The sequence below is a fragment of the Bidens hawaiensis genome, unplaced genomic scaffold (genome assembly GCF_021521415.1).
Source record: "Bidens hawaiensis isolate Kalapana, Puna unplaced genomic scaffold, B.hawaiensis_p1.1 tig00015201_1, whole genome shotgun sequence".
In the NCBI taxonomy this organism is placed as follows: domain Eukaryota; kingdom Viridiplantae; phylum Streptophyta; class Magnoliopsida; order Asterales; family Asteraceae; genus Bidens; species Bidens hawaiensis.
The window spans coordinates 316,245-340,649 of NW_027492350.1; the positions used below are offsets into that span (position 1 = coordinate 316,245).

The 24,405-nt window shown below is 34.2% G+C and overlaps 1 protein-coding gene and 1 pseudogene across 1 annotated transcript; both read right to left on the minus strand.

Moving 5' to 3' along the window:
* Positions 1-7,110: 7,110 nt before the first annotated feature.
* Positions 7,111-9,488, minus strand: LOC143548594 (CBL-interacting serine/threonine-protein kinase 25-like). Its single transcript, XM_077039711.1, has 2 exons — positions 9,289-9,488; positions 7,111-8,385 (listed from the first exon to the last, which is right to left on the minus strand). The coding sequence occupies exons 1-2, from the start codon at positions 9,467-9,469 to the stop codon at positions 7,232-7,234; spliced, it is 1,335 nt and encodes a 444-aa protein (XP_076895826.1). The 5' UTR covers positions 9,470-9,488; the 3' UTR covers positions 7,111-7,231.
* A 4,863-nt stretch (positions 9,489-14,351) lies between these two features.
* LOC143548573 (dehydrogenase/reductase SDR family member FEY pseudogene) lies at positions 14,352-15,494 on the minus strand (annotated as a pseudogene).
* Between the last annotated feature and the right edge of the window lie 8,911 nt (positions 15,495-24,405).

Genomic DNA, 24,405 nt, shown 5'->3' on the forward strand with positions numbered 1-24,405 from the left:
TAAATGCTTAATGATTTGATAAGGCACCATCCTGGTTTCTTGGATTTATATTATGTGTTTATGTTGCTACATTAATTGGATTGATTTCAAAATCATCTACTTGCTATTATGCTTGAATTCACATCTATAACTTAAGCCTCAACATTGTTTATTTGTATTTGTTTTTTTACTTTTATTTTAACCCGTTTTATCACTTTATGTTGAACTGCTTTTATGTGTGTCTTTGTACTCGGTGACAGATCCATAAATTTATGTCATAGGACGAATTAAAAAAAGTCTGATCAATTATGTTTATGTAAAAATGGTTGTGTAATCTTATACACAAATAGTTTTTTAAATAGACGGGGTAAAATATTAAATTCCAACAAATGAAAATGTCTAAATGTATAAAACCTTATAAATTATTTTATGAAAATGTTAAAGTTGTTATATATATATAGTTACTGTTTACCCGTTTTTAAGATATTTGAATTATTTATTATATAAAAAGTCTTAAAAAAGTAGACTAACAAATGTGTATATTGGGTTCATGTTGAAGTGAATGAATAAATAAAGAGGTTAGGGGCATACGTTCTTTACAATACAAGAAAATTATTGTAGACGTATCTATACATATGAAACCTCACTATAACGTACAACACCTTGCAACGTCATTAATCACCTTATGACATCATATGATACCGTATGACCCCTTATCATACAATACATGACGTTAGCATATCTTAGGACATTCTACGACACCTTATGATCTTGCAAGACACCTTACTACAACGTATGACACCTTAATGCATTGGAAGACATCGTACCATGCCATACACCATTAAACAACACCATACGAAACATTACCACTTTATACACCATTTTACCACATTTTTTTGACACCTTACCATACTGTAAGATACGTTATCACAACGTATGAAGCCTTCCGATATCGAACGACACCGCCTTACCACACTATACGATACATTTGTACACTATAAGACACCTTACCACACCGTAAACCACCTTAGGACACAATTAGACATTTAGCACACCATAAAACACCATATTACTCCTTACCGTATGACACCTTAGAACACCATAACACACCTTGCTACAATTAAAGTTGTGATGTTCTACTTTTGGTGACACGTAAATTGTTAAAAGCATGTAGTATAAGTTATTGAGTGACTACTAATTACACACTCATAAAATAAAAATCAATTGATGGTATATAGTCTTGAGTCTTGACTCTTGAAAGGCACCAAGGCACACAAGATTCCAAGTGTTAAAGCCTAACGTCTTCCATTATTTGTGACTCGTGGGCCCCACCAGGGGGGTGAACACAAGTGACACATGGCTCATGAATTGATTAAAGTCGAAAAACCAGGAAAAAGGCCATTTGATTTGGTCACTTCACACCAATCAGTAATATGCCACATATTTAGTTGGGTTGGAATTTTGGGCCCACAAATATACTACTTTAACATTATTTTATTGGCATGATAAGAGTTGATGACCCCACATGTATATTATTTTTTGTTGAAAGTTTATGTTTTCTAATCGTTGTAATCATAAGTGTGACAATTATTTATATGAATCACCTGATTCCTGAATTTAAAAATGTATTACATGATCTAAACATCATTTAACATATAGAACTTTGAATTCAAAATTGATGGCCTTGAGACCTATTGGTCAATGTATAGTAAAAAAAAAATCTCAAATGAAATATGACTAATAACCCTCAATGATGACAAAGATATGTATAGATTCACCATCGGATATGGTAACACTGGATCGTCTTGTTTGTACTCAATAGCAACTGGTTATGATAGCTTTGTATAGTATGTTCTAGATATTGAGGTTCGGAGTCTATAACATTGGACAAATTTTTCAGTATCATGGAACAACTAGTCGTCCGAAAAAGCTGTAAACGGCTGATGATATACGAAAACGAAAACATTTATCGTGGCACTAGCATATGACAATACACGTATAGACTCCTGACATAGTAATTGCTCAATAACATATATTAAGCACAACAAGATATTTTGTACGATGGTGACCCTCGCTTAACAAGATTCACTACCATACTCGTTTATTAAACATATGAAACATCTGCATTCATAAGGTAATTATATTTATAGCGAAGTCGGGCAACGCAAAGATCCGATAGGGCTAAAATAACTACCAGGGACAATAATTTTCTTTATTTTTATTTAGTTATCATACCATTTGTTAACAAAATATCTTAGTTGATCTTTTTAGTTAACTTTAAAACTGGCTAGCACAAAATTGATTGATTATGATGACCTGGATGGTTAATGATTATAATTGATGCTTTCAATTTAAACCTCATACATTGATCATGGTTTTTGTGACCTGATTAAGCAACAAACACCACACGTGACTTGATAGTTTTCTCTTTTGTAATAAGCAACCTTATATACAATGCAATGAATTCAAATATGCATACTTCTTTCTTTCTGTTGTATTTTTTTTAACATCGAATTTCTTTTGTCGTTTGTGAGACTTGAATCCTAGACAACCCAAGGTGTTTAAAGACTTTGTCGGACCACCAACCGGCCAACCCATTGGTATGCATGCTTCTTCATAAGACAAACAATCACATACATATTGCATAATTAGTAAAAGCTAACTAGTATGGTTTTAGATGATGCAACTTGTGATGTATAACAATAATTCTCAAAAGATGATTTAATTTATATGAAGTTAATTTTAGGAGTTAGGCCGGCATGGGTTGTTTGTGCAAGAAAAGTGTGGAATTATTTGAGATATACTTTTCACAATAAAATAAGATCGAACACTTAACATGTCTCGTTTATAAAAAAGTATGATGGCTTGATGTCGATTACGATTGTATCATTTCACCATCCATAGGTCGGATGCAATGGATCGCATAAAATCATATGTATTTATCATTACCAACATCAACATCTATATAAATTTAAAACTTGTTTATTTACTTATTTGCTTTTTAAAAAGCAAAAGGTATTTAGAAAGTTTCTCAAAAAGCTTCAAATTAGAGTTTTTTTAAAACTGTTTTTGCTTTTCAAAAGACAAGTAAGGAAATTTTAGAAGCTCATCAGAACACCCCTAAATGTGTTACTTGTAAATAACCATGTGCACATGTTTTTAAAATTTTTTAATTTATTTTATTATTCTAAGATGTTGACGCCCTGCTTGCGGTGCGCGCATATAATGTATATATGTGTGAACCCTCGGGTGGGCAAAAGTAAAATTGCACTAATTTTGACGTTATTTTACTAATCTCGTGAAAATAACGTTAAAAGTGGCGGAAGGTTAATCAGGCATCATATGGTGGCGTTGATAGCTGAAAGACAAAGGCACATGCACCGATCAGCCGGTGTCCCGATGATTGAGTGCTATGTGCCTTATGTCCAAGGCTTGATGCAAAACTACTATCGAGCTGGGGGTCTCACCGGAAGCAGCCTCTCTATCCCTATGGGATAGAGGTAAGGCTGTCTACATCTTACCCTCCTCAGACCCTACCATGGCATTGCTATTGGTGGGATATACTGAGTACGATGATGATGATTCTAAGATGTTGCTCAATGAAAATATTGGTCACACAATTTTAATTAGATTTTTACAAGAAATGTATATTTTAAATTGTGAAGGCACAAACGAACCATTTATATGTGAGGATTATATTAAAGTGTTTTTTTCATTTTACTTGTACTTTCAAGCATTCATTATCTTCAGTGACGAAGCTTGGACATACGTGTCGAGAGGGCCGGACTCAATATGTATAAAAAAATTTCATAAACAAAAGGGGACGGGCTCAAAATTTCGGTCGGAAACGGGTGAATTTACACTATGCATAAAAATATTCGGCTGAAAAAGAATAAATTTACATTGCCGAGCGAAAAAACTAAGGAGGCCGGGCTCAAAATTTCAGTAAAAAACGGGTAAATTTACACTATCTTTAAAATTTTCGGGAAGAAAATGATAAATTTACACTACCGAGCAAAAAACCGAGGGGCCGGCCTCAAAATTTGAGTCGGAAACGAGTAAATTTACACTATGTATTAAAATTGGCTGAAAAATGATTACTTTACACTATCGAGCGAAAAAACGGAGGGGGCCGAGGCCACCCCTGGCCCCAACTAAGCTACGCCCTTGATTATCTTCGGCTTCAACAAAACGAATCAATACAATTATGCACTTCTGAATTTCGAACCACATCTGGAAGAATTATAAGATTGATCTATTATTCACATAAATCGAATTGAATATAACACACACCTAAAAGACATTCCAAAGATAAGGGGATAGAATCATGGACCACTAACGTCTTTAGAATAATTTGTTTTTAATTCTTAAATTCGGAGTCTTTAGAATGTGTTGTTCTCAATTCTTAAATTCCGGGTATTAATTGTATCACGTTAACACGTCGATTTGTTGATACCAAACACAACAATATATTTATCTATGTCAGGAAAAAATATTGATGAATTACCCATCATAGAGTTATTTTAGTTAACTGGAATTCACTTGTTACCATAGAAAAAAATAGAATAAACACTTATATGTGTTATAAGATGCTAAATAGACGTTTGTTAAGACCGTTCTTATTTCATGCATGGGTTCAAGGGGGCAGCTCTCCAAACGGGTCTAGACATTTGTCTTAAACAAGATCTAGCGAGAGAAAAGAGTATGTAAGAACTCAAAACTTGAGATCATATGATATTCTAAACACCGTAACATATATTAGATTATTGATCAACTATTTATACAAATACAAAGATAATAACTCCAATATATGAAAACACAATTAAATCAATATGTTTCAATTATGGTAAAGATCATTACAATAAACTTTAGCAGACATCTTATTTGCCGTTGGCCTAATGGCACATAGATTTTAGCCCCACAAAATTGGTGCAGGTTCAAATACCATAATATATCAATAGATAAATTTCAAGGGTAGATTTTAAGGGGTATGTGCTTACCATTAAAAAACAAATATATTATCCTAATAAAAGAGCAAATTACTCGAGTTAAACTAGCTGGTGAGCTAAATTGGCTCGATTTAAACGAGTTAAGTAACTTCAACTCGACTCGGCTCAGCTAGGACATTTAAATGATATAATTAGCTCGAGCCAATTCAACTCAAGTTTTTAACAAACCAAATTTATACAAGCCAATATGTGAGCTACTAGTCACCAACTTAAAGCCTCTCACATATGACTCACGATTTAAAAATATGATAGATTGATTTGAGACTAAAATAAATAAATAAAATAATATATATATATATATATATATATATATATATATTAATATAATAAACAAGAGAACAACACATGGCTCCATGGGACCATCAGGCAGCAGAAAATGATTTTAGATGAACCAAACACCACCATGAAAAATTTATCCCAATATTAAAAAAAATAAAAAAAAATGCGATAGTATATGTATATTTGTATTCAGTTTTCTTGATTCAAAACAAGGGACAACAGACTTACCTATATGATTTGGATTAACAGATAAGTAAAATGTTTAAAACTAGTGTTTTAAGTCCGAGTTTCGTTGTTGTATTTGTTAGTTGATATGTTGATGAATTACTGTCTAGGGTTTAACTTAAAAGACAGTAAAAATAAGCAAACTGCACAATTTAGATTCTTGAAGAGAACATGTTTTGCACTGTTATGTATTTGGACGAGTGTTTACGAGCGTTGGTCTTAGGTGAGAGTTTTCTTCGGATCGAAAGACGAGCATATCCCGATGTGATGCATTTATCCAGTAGCCATTTGAAGAATTTACCGGTGATTCGAAAAAAAAAGGAAACAACTCAGTTAACAAAATTATTCAACAATCATACGGGTCGTTTAACACTTGGCTTTGGTGGATTAAACGTGAAAGTTATATGTTTTATATATTAAAAATGAGAAATGAAAAACCCTAGAATTCTAATTTTAATTACTTGTCAAAAAAATATTAAATCACATATTTTTCTTTTTTTACTAAACGGGTTTTATCGTATTTATCTGATCTACCACCAAAAACATTATGTGTCGACAGTCGACGCTCCTATGCTTTAACTGCTCATTACTCAAGCTATAATTCAGCTATCACCATTGACCAACACCTTTGATTGCTTTGACATGTGAATATGTGATTATTCTAACACATTCTCTCTCATCTATTATTGTGTTGGTACTTGTCACTATTATATACTAGAATCATTAAAAACTGGGGTATATTTTGTCTTGGGGGAAAACTACTTACCTAAGTTGTTTTAAGTTGCACATCAACACCAATATAGACACGACACATGAGTACACGACTTGCTAAATGAGCCGACAAAACAACCAGTTTGCACGAAAACATGTATTTATTTATCGAATACTTCCTTAAATAGTTGTATGTTAGCGGTGGCTGCATTTAGACGCGAGACTCTCATACTCCAACCTTAGTCTGGCGCCACATGTTTGAGGAGAATTATTGTTGCTACGATGAGAATGAATTATGAAAGAACACTGGTTCTCTCCTTAAAGGATCTAACATGCTAAGGACAGACCACCGCTAGTCTTTTGCGATCAGTCTTTGACGTGACACAAAATATAAATTTCGTAATAGAGAATGTTAACTGATACTCTGATAGTTAGAATTATGTGATATATGTGTTGATACATGGGATGCATGATATATGTATTTATATTACCTTCTTTTCGTCCTTGGTCTGTTATAGTTAGATACTCGGACGATCTCTTTATACTATTTTAGGTGCTTCCAAACGTTTGATTTCCTGCTTTGGACTTATTCACCTAAGCGTTTCGTGCAAGGACCTTTCGGGGCTCTCATACAAACAAGACACGTTGTTTGACCTTGGTACGTCCTCGTCAGCTTTCCAGCCTCTACTAGTTGACTTCCGAGTTTGTATTTACTGCGAACTTCAATGGAAGAACCAACTTCTTTCGACGACCATCTTCGACACGTTGATGTGTACTCTACTCTATCACATATAGATTTTAAGGAAAACTTTAGGTAGTTTAAACAAGGTAAATAAAATATAATTATAAGAAATAAATTGTTACAATGATAATCTAAGCTCTAAGAGTAAATCTTTTTTTGTATAAACTTGTTATATATCCAAAATCAATTTGTTAGCTATGTTATAAAATTTAAACTTTCCTTTAAACACAAAACTTTTTGTACATAGGCAAGACTCCACAACTACTATCAAAACCTCAAATGTTAACTAGTTACAACTATTATCTTCACCTTGCCATTTCCATACAATATCTTTCAAGGGTGGTCTTACATCCTCCTCACAAAACTTCTTATATTCCAATGTATCGCCGGCGGACTTCGAAAACTCGACAACCGCCACCTCCGGCGCCACCTCAAACACCTCAACCGTCACCGACAACTTCCCTTTTCGTCCCTCGGACATCCCTTGCATTTTCACTTTATAATCATTTTGCTTAGAGTTAAAAACCTTGAAATTTAATTTTTTCGCAACCGATTCTAGCTTGTTGAGGATGGTTGATGCGGGACATCTAGTCGTAAACAAGGAACCCGATTTTTGTTTACTTTCAAACATGTTTGATAGATCAAAACCCGAAGACATCAAGGAAATGAACTCGAATGCATTGTAAAACCGCGGAGATGACTTCGACGACTTTGTGAGTTGACATAAATCCGTTTCGGGCCCACACTCGTCAGTTTCCTTAACGGAAAACGCGAGGGGGCGTTGATTCCCTTTTAAAAACCACGGCGATCGCATGATTGCCGGGATTGTGATCCGACGCGCGGGGTCCACAACTAATATTTTGGAAATCAGCCGACGCGCGTCAGCCGAAAACCAAGGCGGATACTCATACTCCGCCTTAAAAATCTTTCTATACATGTGCATTAAATTCTCATCTTGAAAAGGTAAAAACCCAGCTAACAAAACATATAATATGACCCCACAAGACCAAATATCCGCCTTTGCGCCGTCGTACCCTTTGCGCCTAAGCACTTCGGGTGCGACATACGCAGGCGTCCCACACTGGGTGTGTAACAACCCGTCATTTCTTAAATGCTCTGGTAACGATGATAACCCGAAATCAGATACTTTTAAATTCTCGTTCTCGTCTAGGAGAAGATTTTCGGGCTTTAAGTCGCGGTGTGAGACACCGCGACTGTGGCAAAAGTCGATCGCGCTTATTAATTGTTGGAAATATTTTTTAGCAACGTCTTCTTTGAGTCGTCCTTTTAAGACTTTTGCGAATAACTCGCCGCCGGTCACGTATTCCATTACGAAAAATATTTTGGTCTTCGTTGCCATGACTTCTTTTAGTTCGACAACGTTTGGGTGTCTAATAAGTCGCATGACGGATATTTCACGAGTTATTTGATCCATCAAACCTGATAATATGTAACAAAAAAATATGTTAATTATTGATGTCACTTTGTCACAACACAATAATTAATACATTATTTATAAGTGAGCCCGAGTTTGACTAGGCTAGATCTCGACTCATTTCAAGCTCTTTTTTTTACATGTTAACATCTGCAAAGCATATGTAGGACCCGGGGTGTTGCTGCTCACCACTGTTTTTTTTTTCATAATAGTAAGTTTACGTGTTTACGTTTGAAAATTTTTTAACATAGGGTCAATTTAACCGTTTTCGTCTGATAATTTTTTGTGTCCGACCACCCGTTTTTATAAAAAAATTTATACGTGTTGACTGTTTAGTCTGGTCGATGTTTTTGTCCAAGGTTCGCCACTGTCGGGGAATTATTTTATTATATGTGTTTTTAATTGTTTTTACATATTGTAGAAAAACTTTAAAAAAGCCCAAGGTCGGCTCGAGCTCGTGTAAGACCTTAAACGAGCCAAGTCTCTGCTCGAGCTCGTCTACTACCTTAAACGAGCCAAATCTCGATATGAAATCAATACATAGAACTCCAAAAGAAGTCAAAGTTAAAAAAATACACGAGACTCGTTAAGGCTTGACCAGCTTATACGAGCTTCCCATTCAAGGCTCGGGATCATGATCGATTACTAAATGAGCTTTATTCGAGGCTCGGGATCGAAAAAGCTCGAGCTTTTTATTGATCCGATCTCGAGTAACCAGAGAGCGTCTCGGCTCGGCTCGTTTCTATGATTTCACATCATAAAATGGCCGTCACAAAACACTCTGACGGCCGTTCTGACCCTATGGTCAGATCGGCCGTTCAACCAACATCCAGACAAAAAACAGTTTCAAAATTTTTTGGTCAAAACAGTTGTCCAACAGTATGAGATTAGATAAGAGATAACAGTACCTTCTTTCCGAACTTGGTCTATCTTGATAACTTTAACTGCCACACTTTCTGAAGTCACAATATCCTTTGCATAATACACTTTAGCAAACGTTCCTTGTCCCAACATCCTACCCATCTCATACTTGCCAAATATTATGTTCCGACCACCGCTGACGTGGCAGTTCTCACCACAATCTTCCATCTTCTACTCTATATTTTTTGTTTAAAGGTGACTTGGTGGTAGACTAATAATAATCTTCATGACTCAATAATAATATGATGGAGTTTATTGTTTGTGGAGTATTGAGACACCACATAAATGGGGGTTATTATTATTATATAAAGTGAGATAACTGGGCCTACAGTGTTGGGCTTGTGAGGTGGTGATTGGAGGACGTGGTTTTCTTCATATTCAAGGAGCGGCCGAACCCATTGTTTTCATGTATTTGCATTATTGAATAGTTTTGGCCAATGGCTGTGTGACACGTGGTGTGTGATGAAAATCTTTGCCAACTGACACACCTAATTATTTAGTTTCATAAGTTTTATTTAGCTTGTCGAGAATAATGAGTTTTTTTTAGCAAGTTTGGGTTTAGTTTTTGTTTAAGTAAACAACTTGTTTGTTTTAAATTCATAAAGTCTGATTATAGTAAAGGTAAAATTATCATGTTCAATGATCTACCTCCAAGTGGTTGAGATAAGATATTAAAGACGTCGTTTAAAAAAAATGAAATGTCTTAAGTTCAAGTCTCACAAGTAATAAAAAAAAGAGGGAATTATAGGTTGTACTAAAAAGTTTTCATATCTATGACAGGTTTCTTCATGAGGTTGGTGTCGCAATAATTTGGTGTCGTAAGAATTTGATTGTTGCAAGTGGCAGCCCAAAATTAAGGAGCGTCATTCTCCTTTTTTTAAACTTTTTTTGGTCCTACTAGCTTTTTTTTCACTCAGCATGATTTTTTTTAAATATGTTAGTTTGTTATATTTTGGTTTTGATAAATTTACTACTTGGTTTAGTTCTGATGTCGTAAACCGTCGCCAACCGAATTTAAGTTGACTCACAGCCTCCTTGTGCAGGTTTTTAACAACCGACCACAGGTCGTTTTAAATGTGTTTTTTTTATCATAAGCTACACAAGTTTCAATACTACTCTATGTTTTATACTTTTTTTTTGGTTTTATCGTCGTTTACTAACCAAACCAATACCTATCAAATTTATGTCGTTGCACAACCACAACACAACGAGTTTTGTTATTAAAACAAATATAAATAGAATGTATAATTGTTGGAATATTATATGTGTATCTAAAGTTAGCAAAGGTATACCTTTGTATGGTTAATTAACCCAAGAATGGTAAGCAACTAAGCATCATTAGATTAGGGTATAACGTGGTGTTTGTTAATTAAGCAAGATTGGTGTGTGGGACATATAACCGTTGTATGGTATAAATGTATAATTGATTAGTTGGCCCATTTGTTAGGTTCTTGTTTGGTTTATTTATGGGTTACATCCCATTCAAAATTTAAGGTCGTATTTGGTATTAATAATTCATTAATTCGGCTTTGGTTTTTGTTTTTTTCTGACAGAAAATTAGTTAATATTTTATAATTTATTAAGAAAACTCAAATATTGAATTTGTGCTTTTATTACAATTAAGTATATATAAATATCTATGCTATACAATAACTTTACGTGCCCATACCAAACACACATAACGAAATTGTATTATACTAGCTTGAGCTGTCATGACATCTAACTTCTAATGATATTAAGGGTCTTGGGGGGCACCATACGGGTATCCCTTGGTTTGGCACGTCATTCATCGGCAAAACTTTGCCAACATCTCGGCTTCGTGAACCATTTTAGATGTCAATTCAATTACGTTGTAATTGATGTATTTAAGAAAATCTCAGAAGCTTCATTAATCTCTATTCACTTCAGATAGATTTTTAAAAACTCCATATTTACATGACACATGCTCATTGGTCCATTTTCTTCATAACTCTGCATAACTCTCTGTACACCATTAATACCCTAATCGACAACTCCAAGATATCTGAGCATTGATAGTGTTTTATGACAAAGTAGAAAATAAACGTTGTCGTTGTTACGTGAGGCTTTTTTATTTAGTTGTGCAATGGTTTCACTCACCACTTAGTATTTTTATCATTATAAATTAATTGTTTCTATTTATTAAATATTTTGCTTTGCATTAGAATACTAATTAACTTAAAAAAAAGAGAGAAAAAGAAAAACAAAAGATATGAAACCTAGTTTAGTAAGTGGGGTGTCCTCTTATGAAATTAAATTTCTAAACTTTTAAAGTTTAAACTGTTCATTTCTCGGCCTCAACTAGCATTTACTTTATAGTTCATATACCGTTTTGTGTGTTTAAATTTGTTCATTTTTATGGAAGATGATAAAATGCCATATGCCTTTGTCTGCTGCCTTTCTCTCTTAACAATTAGGCGCCATCGTGGCCAAAGTGAACTGTTCTTTAAATAAATAAAAAATGAAATGGCGATGTGGCTAATTCTATTTGGTTTGAGGAACATATAAATCGAGCGCCCGTAATGGTATTAGCAACAGAAGAGGCAACACCCCATGTTACTAAAGGTGTTATATATGGTGGTGGGCGCCAAGACATGGCGACCTGGCTAGTTTCACGCCCCAAACAAATGACCATGACATATGGTCGCAGATGATGACCAACTAAATTAAGAATAAGTATAAAAATAATACAAAGAAGCGCATCAAATTTGAAAACTAGTAAAACTAACTCTATGTGAAAGAAATACACATTAATATCTAATAGTAATTTTCTAAAATTTTGTAACGACGGCGGTATTTAGTGCTGGTTCTATTCTTGGAATTTAGTCATTTGGCAATTAAGCCTCTATAAATTTGATTAAAAAATTATGATAACAAATCATTTATTCCTACAAAATCAGAAGACGACGAATAAACATTTGGAAGTTGGAACTAGCTTGTTATGTTTTTTTGCTTAATCATTGACCATATTTTAACATTTTAAATCAATAATATCTTCAATAATTGGGAAGATAATATAGAAACTATATACTCGAATCCATGAAGTTCAAGTGTACCATGTTTTAACAATTTAACGTAAATAATTGATTTTCAAACTATGCATGCACTAGTCACAAACAAATTTATATTTGTATTTATATTTATATGCAATATAATATAACAAATATGTGCATATATACTTTATTACACGTATGCTGTATGCACATAGAATCATAGATATTTAAGTACTTGTATTCATTTGTTGCCATTATTGACTATATGTTTATGTACTACACGTGCGTATAACTGTATAAGTGTGACGGATATATATATATATAAAGAATTTGAATTCAGGTTTGCACCACATGAATATGATTATTACTTTGTGCATGCTGATGTGAAATAAAAGTGTGTTGTTTGGTGAATGTTAGCGACAAAGCAGCTAGTATTGTCATCTTGACTCTTGACGATCATATTAAGTCATATTTCAGATTTAATGCGGCCTCTAGACCATAACCATGAGGGCAATGTATACTATATAGTGTGTAAGGATGTATGGAGAATGAAGGGAAATTGACCAATAATAGAGTGTCATGTTAAAAGTAAGAAGATTTTGAATATTTAATTTATTATGGGTGTATAGAGGTTTATAGAAAAGAAAAATATTATAAAAAAAGGATGTGTTTAGTACATACGACGGTTATGGTGCAATATAATATTGTGTTTACAGAGATTTCATGTCCATTAATCCATTATTAATAATCAAGAGTCAGTAGTTGTCATATAAAGCAAAACAAAAACAAAAAAAAATGTATATCTGACCTTATTTATATTATAAGAAAAAAATGGTTAAATAAAATCATTATATTACAAATAAACATTTTTTTCTTTTATAACATTGAGCATACATTGATCCTTCATCCTTGTTTATATAATATGCAAATGGATAGCTATACGTTATTTCTTATTATATTGCATTGATCCAGTCCTTCATCCTTGTTTATATAATATGCAAATGGATAACTATACTACTATAGTACTCTATAAAGAGACAATATAAAAATTATCTTATTAATTCATTGATATATCAATAAGGAGAGGAGGTGTTAAAATAACCGGTTCCGGACCCGTAAACCGTATACAAATCACTATATAACACCCACCGGTTTCCAAATCGACCCAACCTATAGGTGTGTACTAGTTCGCAGGACCGTCTCCGAGAATAATAAAAAAGTTTTGGTCAAAGGTGAATAAGTTTTTGAGCCTTGAATAAAAGAGTTTTTTGTTGGGTTTAAATAATTAATTTGGGTTTTGCAAAAACTATTTATTTATAGAAATAAGCTTAAATGAGTTGAGTAATTAGATATTTGGATTTAAACTTTTAAAATACATATATTTTTTAAAATTTTGGGCCTACCGGATAGTCGGGCCTAGGTCCGTCGACCATTTTGCCTTGGCTCATGGCCGGCCTTGCTAGTTCGCAATTGGGAGAATCAAACCGGTTTAAGAACCGATCCAACTTTTTCTCCAAACCGTTCCTTTTGCCCCAAATTGATTTTAAAGTTATAACCTAACCCAAACTGATTTAATAGGTTCAATTATTTTTTCTTCTAACCCGGTTATAAACCAAACCAGTTTGGACCAAACCAGTTTTGACTAGCCGTTGACTAAAGCGATCCAGTTTACAACCCAAACCTGTTTGAGAAGACCTTGTATGTGACATAAAATATCAATAATCAATATGCATGTATAGAGTCTCATAAATTTTTTTAATTGTATCATGTATGCTTTCTTGATAAGGCAATTCAATACTAGTAATATACTAATATGGACCTTATTGGACCTATGATGCAATTATTGGACTTGATTATTTCAAACTTGCATGATATGGGTTGATTAAGGCATAGGATATTAGAATGCAGTTATGTACTTATGTATATATGTTCTGTAGTACTCTAAAAATAGTAACATACTAACATGTAAACAATGAGGTATGAATCCAAAGTATTTTAAGTATTTTTTAGCATGTATGTACTTACTTCAACAGTCATGATCACCCGGAGATCTTCATAACGAAACCCGAATATTCCCAATTAATTTCCTTGCCGGATAAAAGAAGAGCCACAGCATCATTCGGAAATCCGATAATATCCAGTACCCTCTGCCACATATACCGCGAAATCTCCAAATTCCGTGCTTCTTTGCTAGGAGTCATAGTCTTACAGTTGCAAGCCACATAAGCACAAGCAGGATATTCTTCCTCTTTCAACTTCTCACAGTACTCCCAAATCTCATTATTAACAGCTGCATACAACACACTTCTCGAACCTTCTCGAGCGGTATACATAAACGTAAGCAGTGTTCGAAACAAAACTTGAACTGTTCTCGGGAGATCCCTGGCAACGTTGGTACGAACACTCCCGGGGTCCACACACACCACATTGATTTCAACATCTTTTGGAATGCTTTGTTGAAGAATATTGTTAAACATGATTTGTGCTAGTTTGCTGCTTGAGTATGCTCTTAAACTGGTAAACTTGGCTATTTTTCTATCAAAGTTCATATCTCGTGTGTCGACAAAACCAATGCCGTGCGTTAGCGAGTTCACATTCACAATTCTGCTCGGAGCACCGGCTTTTAAAGATGGTAAAAGCAACAGTGAGAGCAAAGCTGGTGCCAAGAAGTTAACTTGCATGTGCATTTCATATCCATCAGCTGTAAACACTTGAGCCTTTCCCATTGAGAAGACACCCGCGTTGTTGATAAGAATATTCAAAGGTTTGTTTTTAGTATTCCACGCGTCTGCGAATCTAGCTATGGATTCGAATGAACTCAGGTTAAGTTCCATGACCTCAATCTTTAGAGTTTTCTTAGGTTTGTCTTTTTTAAATTCCTTTTTCCATTTCTTGACCAATTTATTAGCTGAATTGGTGTTTCTAACCGCCATAACAACGCTTGCACCGGCTTCTGCTAGTTGTCGGGCTATTTCAAGTCCAATTCCACTGGTGGAACCGGTGACAATTGCGGCTTTACCTTTGAGGGAAGGTAGAGGGAGTGACTTCGGTAAATGTCTTGACCAGTATTTCTCAAAGAGTGTCTCTAGAACCAAATAGTACCATCCTTTGAGCCATTCTAGCCAACCCAACTGCACCTTGTTCTGCTTAGGTGGTTCCATCTGTTTATACCATAAGTAATTAGTTAGACCAATGAAACTGAATTCATAAAAATTATAAAGGAACACCTTGTATGTAACATGAAAGATCAATATCACAATATGCATGCATACAGTCTTATATCTTTTTATTAATATATCATTCAAGTGAGTGTGCTTTCTTGGTAATGCAATTCTATACGAGTAATACGGACCTTAAATTATGCAAACCAAGTTTCATGCATCATAGTTCTGTTATGAATATCTGTATTTAACCCATGTTTCCCTTCTATAAATCAAAAAGATATATTATTCTGAATCCAATGAGTGTCATACATCTAAAGGTTTAACATTGAGTTTGAGCTTGATTCATTTAATTAACAATTTACTTAGTTGGCAACTAAGTTAATCATATAACATGACATAGTACTACATATTAATATTACAGTTAATGCTAACTAATACTAACCTGTAAGAAGTAATCTGAAGCCATTGAATATCTATAGAAGTGGAAACTTTCTACACATTTTAACCAGTTAATCAGTTAATGGCCCATTCTATTATATCTTCTGCATTAATGAGATAGATACCTTTAAACTTACAAATGGAGAGATGTCATACTGTCATGTATCTATCCATCTACTCATTACCAAATTTAGATTGTTGGTGAAGATTAATAAGGAAAAAAAGTTATATTAACATGAATTATTGTCCAGCATGATGTAACCTTTCAATCTAACTAAAAATATACAACGGTAACGTGTCATAACAGGATCAAAAGGATCATGACTATTACAGATCACTGCTACTATTGGCTGCATTCATGAATTACAGATCTAATTAAGAGATTAGACCTAGCTAGCAAGTGCATAATCTTCCTACGCATGTTTCTTCTAATTATACTATCAGATTTCAAAATACGAATGAAATAAGTCATTAGATTGAACCGATGATTCGATTCACATGGTAATAGATAATCAGATCAAGCATTTCATGAATAATATCGCAACAGACCTAAATAGCTTCATGTAAGTAACTGACATTAATCTCAATTTGAGCGGTTCGATACTCGGATTCAACAATTATAGCTGATTAACGTGAATTCCTCAACATAATTATCAAGAATCTAATTAAGATATTAAACCCTAGCAAGTGCATAATCTTCCTACGCACGTTTCTTCGAGTTTACTAACATATACAAAAATTCGAACAATATCTAATCTTTACATAGAATGGATTTACGTAGCACAATCAGATCAAACATTTCGTAAATAATATCGCAACAGACTAATAGCTTCATGTAACTAACTTACATCAATTAATCACAATTTGAGCGGTTTGACACTCGGTTTCAACAATCACAGCTAATTAACATGAATTCATCAACATGATAAACACAAACCACACGTCGAATGCATAATGTGCATTCATTCGTAGTACGTAACAGAGCTTCAGTGTATTGAATTTACTAACAGATTCGAAAACACGAACGATGTAAACTATTAGATTGAATCGATTCACATAGCAGCATAAAATCAAACCTAAATAGCTTCATGTTAGTAACTAACGTCAATTAATCACAATATGAGCGGTTTTACACTCAGATTCAACAATTACAGTGGATATACGTCAATTGAGCAACATGTTCAACGTGAATTGAGCTTACAGTACGTATTCGATCGTATCAAATCGCAAACTGAATTTAACTGTTAGATTGAATTGATTCGCATAGCCGCATACATTCACATCAAGCATTTCGTAAATAATATCGCGACTGACCTAAATAGCTTCATGTAAGTAACTAACGTCAACTAATCACAATTTAAGCGGTTAGATATTCAAATTCAACAATTACAGCTGATTAACGTGAATTGAACAACATAATCAACGAGAATCGTAAACATAAACGTCGAATGCATTGATTCATAGTTACGTAACAGAGCTTACAGTACGTAATCGCAAAATGCGAGTGAAATAAGTAGTATTATACCTTTGCACGATGAAGATGAAGATGAAGATGATGGAGATTGCTGAATGAAGATGAGTAAGTAGAATGATGAAGATTATGCAGGCGGAGTAGAACTAACTAACTAACTAACTGGAATGAATATGGCAACGGTTATTGGAGAGTTGCAGGAAATAACTGGAGTTCGTTGGAAGGTTGTTCGGGTCATTGGGTGTATCCGGTCCAGGCCCATTACTTCTCAATATGCTTCTATCATTACCGATTAACCGAACGAAAACCCTAACGAACAAAATCGGTACCGTAGACAAAACCGTAACGAACAAAATCGGTACAGTAGACACCGGTAAGCAGTGTTTTAAAAACCGGTTCAAACCGGCCGGTTGAACCGGTTAACCGTATATCGCACAACATGCCGCTATTTTGAATCCGGTATTTATGGCCGGTTTGTGTCTATAACATCTACTGGCGGTTTTTGTAAAAAATACCGTTTTTTACCGGTAACCGGTTTTAAGTCCGATAAATTTTTTATATTTGCAGCTCATATTTTTTCAAAATTACTTTTAAACCTTAGAAGTGTTTTCTTAAAAATTGAGTTCTTTTGCATTAACTTTTTAATATCGATTAACTTTTGGATTATTTTTTGTTATGAAATCCTTTAGTTTTGGGTTATTTTTAAATTGAAGTTACATTTATAGAAAATTATAAGGTAAACTATTCAACCGGTTGAACCTCCCAATGTAACCCAGTTCAACCGGTTGTGCCCTTTTTTAGTCTAATCCGACACAAGTAAAATACTGGTTTTTAAAACATTACTGGTAAGTAAAAGGGTTAGGAATCGGTTTGGTTTTTGAGATAGGTACTGATTTGTGAGGTTAATTTAATACAGGTTAAGGTTAATTTCAATAGGTTATTAGTTATTACCTAAAAATAACTTAATCGAACCGGTTACATAAGTTAGGGATTTTTCAATTAAAAACTAGTAGGAATTGTAACTATTTATTGGCAATAACCGATTTTGACCGTTTGACTAATAGCCAATTACGGTTATCGAAGTTTCAAAAACCGGTCAACCAGTATTTGCACATCTATTAGACGTTATATTTGTAAGAAAAAAAACAAATTCCATTTAAAGAAACACGAAAGTATATTGTTTAGCAATTATTTTTTTGTAATGTAATTATAAAAATAAAGATAAAGAAACTATCAGGAATGCTCTCGATTCGTCTTGCAATAGTTAAATGGTTTACGTTATTATTATACAAGAGTAGACTATCCCACTAAAAGTGTTAGCAGAATGAGTATATTTTGGTTAATGGGTACGTACGGTTAGGCCTGGTTCTGAGTTTCTGACTAGCAGCCCACACATGTCCAATATATTTTGGACCCACTATATTCCTTTTGAAGCAGCCTAGTTGACTAGCAGCCCACACATGTTTGTAGAGAATAGACTAAAAATATCAAAAGTGAGAAACAAAGCTTATTTTCCTAAGGCCATGTGTAGTGGAGAGGCTACAATTGGGGGGCGAATTGTGACACGTGGCGCTCAGTCAGCATAGAGTGAAAATTTGTTTTTGGGGTGTAATGGTGTAGGGGCTACAAGTTGGGCCCACAGTGTCTTTTTTTATTATTTTCTTTTTATAATTAAACTAATTAAATAAAAATCAATTTATTAAAATAATTAAATAAAAATGCATTAAAATTAAAAAAAATACAAAAAATTACATAACTAAAAAAAATACATAACTAAAAATATGAAAAAAACATATAGCTCGGTTGGCGTACATGTTTAGGTTCGGGTCTGGAAATTGAAACGGATAGCTCGATTGGTTTAGGTTCATCGGGTTCCATTGTAAGTTCACGTTCGGTTGGTTTTGCGAACCATGGTGTTGACCGAAAGGAGGGAATGGGTGGTTCGTTTGGTTCGGGTTGTTTCTAGGATTCATTTTGCATATACATATACACACACACAACATATATACATATACATATACATATACATATACATATATATATATATATATATATATATATATATATATATATATATCACACACAACATATATACATATACATATACACATATATATATACACAATAGTAATATAATAATAACATATAATATAAAAATAATAAAACTTCATCTCTTCCGGGGACAATTATCCCACGCCCCCGCCCCTTTTCGCCCAAACATCGCTCGGGGGGCGGTGTTCTCGCCCCATCGCGCCCAATTTCGCCCAAACCGGCGCCCCACTACACATAACCTAAGCACAATAATAAGTTGTCTTGTTTCATTTGCAAAGAATTTTGCACATAATGTAAATCAAGCCGAGTTTGTTAAATGGATTATTAAAGATAACAGTGAGAAGTTATATTCATTATATATATAATGTAAATGTTGCGTCGAAAGTCGCTGTTTTTAAAAAGATATTGTGTGATTTAATACTTTGTATGCCGGCATAACATAAGTGTGTATTTTGTGTAATTTTATTGTATAAGATGATACATATTTTAGTTTATTGTAAACAAACAAAAAATAATTCTACCTAGTGAAATCTCACACTTAATAAAAGCTACTTGTAAGGTACAAGAGAGTGCGACGAGGGAAACATTCCTCGGTTGTAAATGATAAAGAGACTATACTTTATATTATAGTACAATTCTAATATTCTATAATATAGGTGTGACACCAAAAAAGATAAAATGAGATACTTTATCCAGTTCAGTTACTAGCCTCAATCTAATTAATTAAACTTTTTTTTTGGTTAATTGGCTTCGATTAATTTTTTGGTTCGCTTAATAACCAAAATCAAATGTGAGCTAAAATTTTTATTTAAAAATACCTGAAATAGATGCACAAATATATGAAATGGTGATTTAAGTCATGAAATACACGAAATTGAGGAAAAAAGCTAGAAATATATGAAAATATGAATGATTGGTTTTTGTTTGATTAATTTCAGTTAACCAATGGCACAAAAAAAATACTAATAACCGATTTTCGGTTAATTTCGATTTGGTTTGAACAGTTTTCGATACAGTTTAGTTAACGTTTCAATTATTAATCACCCCTAATAATCATTGTAATGTTTAAAATAAACACCCTTGGTAATTTAATAAAAAAACAAGTTTGGTATAAGTAGTAATTTAGTAGTCCAACGATATTGAAAAATGGCACTAACAAACACCAACTACAACTATTGAAATTTCGGCTAGTGATGGACAGACCAATGCCGGTGCTCACTCTTTCAACATGTTATTTGCATTTTCAATTGCTCCTAAAGTCAATACTTTTATTTTTTCCTTTTTAACTCGTTTACCTTTAATATAATTTTGGTTTTAAATTCCTGTAGCAAAATTGACACATCCTAGGACAGTAAGCGTATAACTAACGATTTGGAGAACACAATTGAGTCAAAAAGTACTAAAGTATATTGTGCCTCTTAACTTTTGTTAAAGCGTTATGGAATTATCGAACCATCGTCCTTTTTTTGTGTAATGTTCACATTGTGCATTAATAAATGATTTCACAAGTGAACATGGGGTCATGCGGTATACATTCACGCTCCTTAACTTCAGGTAGGCATCACATCATCCACTGTACCTCATTTCACTTCATCTCACCCTAAGAAATATGTTTAACCCCATTTACCTCTCTTTATTTAATGTAAATTGATTTTTAAATTATTGTGTGTTAGGCTATGTGTAGTGGAGAGACTACAAAATGGGCGACTTGCGTCATGTGGCGTCCAGTTATCAAATGGTGAGTTTTTGTTTTAGTGGTGTAATGGTGTTGTAGCCCCATATATATATATATATATATCACACAAACAATTATAAAAATAAAAAAACAAAAGGTGATGAAGGTCGACAAGAATTCATCGCTCCCCCCCACCACACACATTTTGCTCCTTTGTCGCCGGGGGGGGGGGGGGGGGTGCAAAAGAAAAATCACCTCCTTTTTGCTTGTTTGTCGCCCCACTACGGACACTCTTAGTGTAGAGGATTTTAAATTCTGTTAATATTTTAACCCACCGTGCATTTAACGCCTCTTAACCCAACTTTAACGCCCTGAGCGTTAACGTATACCCCTGGGCCTGACAACCATGTCACACTAACTAAACTACCATAATTACTTGTCACAAGTATGCCACATGCTAATGCTGAATTGTAAACTAAGCTTAAATACCGGAGGTTATTATAGTTTGCTAGAGAAAAAGAAACACACTAAAGCAAAAACTCAAGAAGTGCAACAATTATCATGAGAAAATATCATTTATAATCCCCCAACAAGTGAATGAGTTGAAGAAAGTAGAAACACAAAGCTTGAACCATAGGTAATCAAATCAACCCCATGGTTAGGACATCAAGAAGTTGATAAACTATAGAGATACAAATATACAATGAATATCTGAGATAAAACCATGTTTCAAGTAAAGCAAGTCACAAGATGTCTTGTGCATTGGCGAAAAACTGAATGTATTACAACACTTGTAATCCAAGATAATTACATCACAAGACATGCATGTATGTAGCTTAATTGGTATTAACACACGCTATCTAATATCGGCAGTAGTGCGAGCTAAGGCCCGAACTCGATATTTAACCTAAACAATCATTCGAGCAACCTTGTTTTATTTTTGGGAGTTACAACCAATAAGGTTGGGTCCTAGAAAAGTTAGATTAAATATCATGGGTCGAGATACTGTACAATAACGTCTTAACGTACGATAGGTACGCGAGACGTTCAAAGGCAAAGAACAAAGGCAAAACCTAAAAACGTTCAACCAAAACCTAAAACGCTCAGCCAAAACCTAAAACGCTCAAAAACGGTTTTCGTGAAAAAAGGTAAAAAAAAATTGATCGATTAACAATCCAAACTGTTTTTTTCCGTTAACCAATGATTAATTGAATATGTATTAACGATTCCGAGATGTTGGAATGTGATTTCATGAATTGATTTCGTGCAAAAAAAGGATTCGCGTACCTATTGTACGATAAGCTATTATTGTATTGGATATTCTCCCTAAATATCATTAGGGTAGACATCCAAGTGAACATTTTAACAAACAAGAGGTATATATTGAACTTTTTTCGGAGATGGAGCCACTAAATTTCATGCTCTGGAAAACAACAAAACATGCAGTTGCAAATCGATTTCAAAACAGACAATTGCAAAGAGTTTTTTAAAACAGAAAGTCGCAATGAAATAGCTTGTAAAACAAAGCGGTCACAAAAGAGGCCAGCCACAGTATTTGTTAATGCATTTTAAGTCGCAAAATAACCTCATATTGCAAAAAGGGTCGCAAAAAATAGCAACGAAGGTTTTTGCAACGACAATTTTAGTTGCAAATGACCTAATTTTGTGACTGATTTGGGACTGAAATTGCAAAAGCAAATACGTAGTTTTCTAGTACTTTTATCACAAAATACGTGCTAATTAAAACTAAGCCCAAGTCAACTTCGTCACTATAGTTTAATTGTTGTAATTTTAATTTCGTTTTAAATTATATTCTATACTAATTTTCATAGTTTGTATTAATTTCCAAATTTTGAATAAATTTTTATAACTTGTATTGGCTTTTCAAATTTTAAATTTTTTTTTTCATAATTTGCATTTAATTTATGAAAATTTAAAATTAACTTATATTTTACTATTTAATTTGGAATACACTGAGCGGCGGATTTTCCTAGGAAAATGTCGTCCCTGCTTCAAAGTAATCCATCGGCGAACCATCTTTAATTATAACTAGTACATTCTCCAACGCGTTGCGCCGGGACTGGTCAGGTGTGATTATATACCTGCCACGTTACCCTAAATCTTAAGACGCGAGCGTTTAAACAAATAAAATATTTAAAACGACGTTTATTTGGCCATTAAAACCTGAAAGTTGATAAACCCGAGCGCCAAACAGGCTAATCATAGTCTAGCGGCGCTAAACTGTTCTTTTATTATATAATAATAATAATAATAATAATAATAATAATGGCTTCACATCATCACATGTGAAGGCTTTCCAGCCACTGGCCATAACCCATTGTAGTCCATCGCTTATGTGTGTGTCGCTAATACCTCATTGACATCCCTTGGTTTTCATCGGTAGTAAAACCACCCGGATCCGGATTACCGACATACCTTCACTGATAAATTATTATCAGGAGCATATTTTCGTCAGTAATACTCATTTGTATGACAGTGTATATTTTCTCAATATTGTCATTGAAGAAACACTAAGTGAACCCTGGACAGATTATAGATAATCTGGACAGATTATAGATAATCTGGGGGTTAAGTAATGTTTCCCACAGATGAGATCTAACTGAGAAGGCTGTTCTTCAGGAGACCTGCAAAACAAACACCGTAAGCTCGTCACTGAGAAGGGGGGGGGGGGTTCCTCCTTGTGACCACCCTCCGGCGTGAGAATCAGACTAGATTGCTCTGAATATAAGTGTATATTAAGAGATTGCTAGATAACTGGATAGCAGATGATCTTACCATTCCAAGATGTTGGAGTATTTATAGCCGAAGGTAGGTTAGAAGGTATAGCCGGCTGAATAGTATTCCTGTTCTACCAACAGTGGACTATGCACAGGCCATACTGGTTGGTGGATAGGTTACGGCCAACAGTAACTATGTCGGCTGCACTATTCCTCCAACTGTAGATTATGCACGTCCTACCTACTGTGGATTATACGCAGGCCATGCTGGTTGGTGAATAGGTTACGGCCAACAGTAACACTATTTCACCAACTGTAGGCTGCGCATGCCCTGCAGTAAGGGTTGGTGAGTAGGCAGCGGCTAATAGTGACAAACAGTACTAGAGGGTGCTCCTCCTCATACTGTTGTCGGTGAGCTGTCACCCTGTGATTGTCTCATGGGCTGTTCTGGTCAGATTGTCTGTCCTATCCATACCTTGGTAGGTATAGTACAGAAGATCTTTCAGAATCATACGGACTGGCTCATTTTGGCGGGATTGTTCCCGTCTTGCTCAT

Coding starts and splice junctions, on each gene's coding strand:
- LOC143548594 (XM_077039711.1), bottom strand. CDS start 9,469: ATGGAAGATTGTGGTGAGAACTGCCACGTCAGCGGTGGTCGGAACATA. Junction 8,386..9,288: donor AGACCAAGTTCGGAAAGAAG/GTACTGTTATCT, acceptor ACATATTATCAG/GTTTGATGGATCAAATAACT.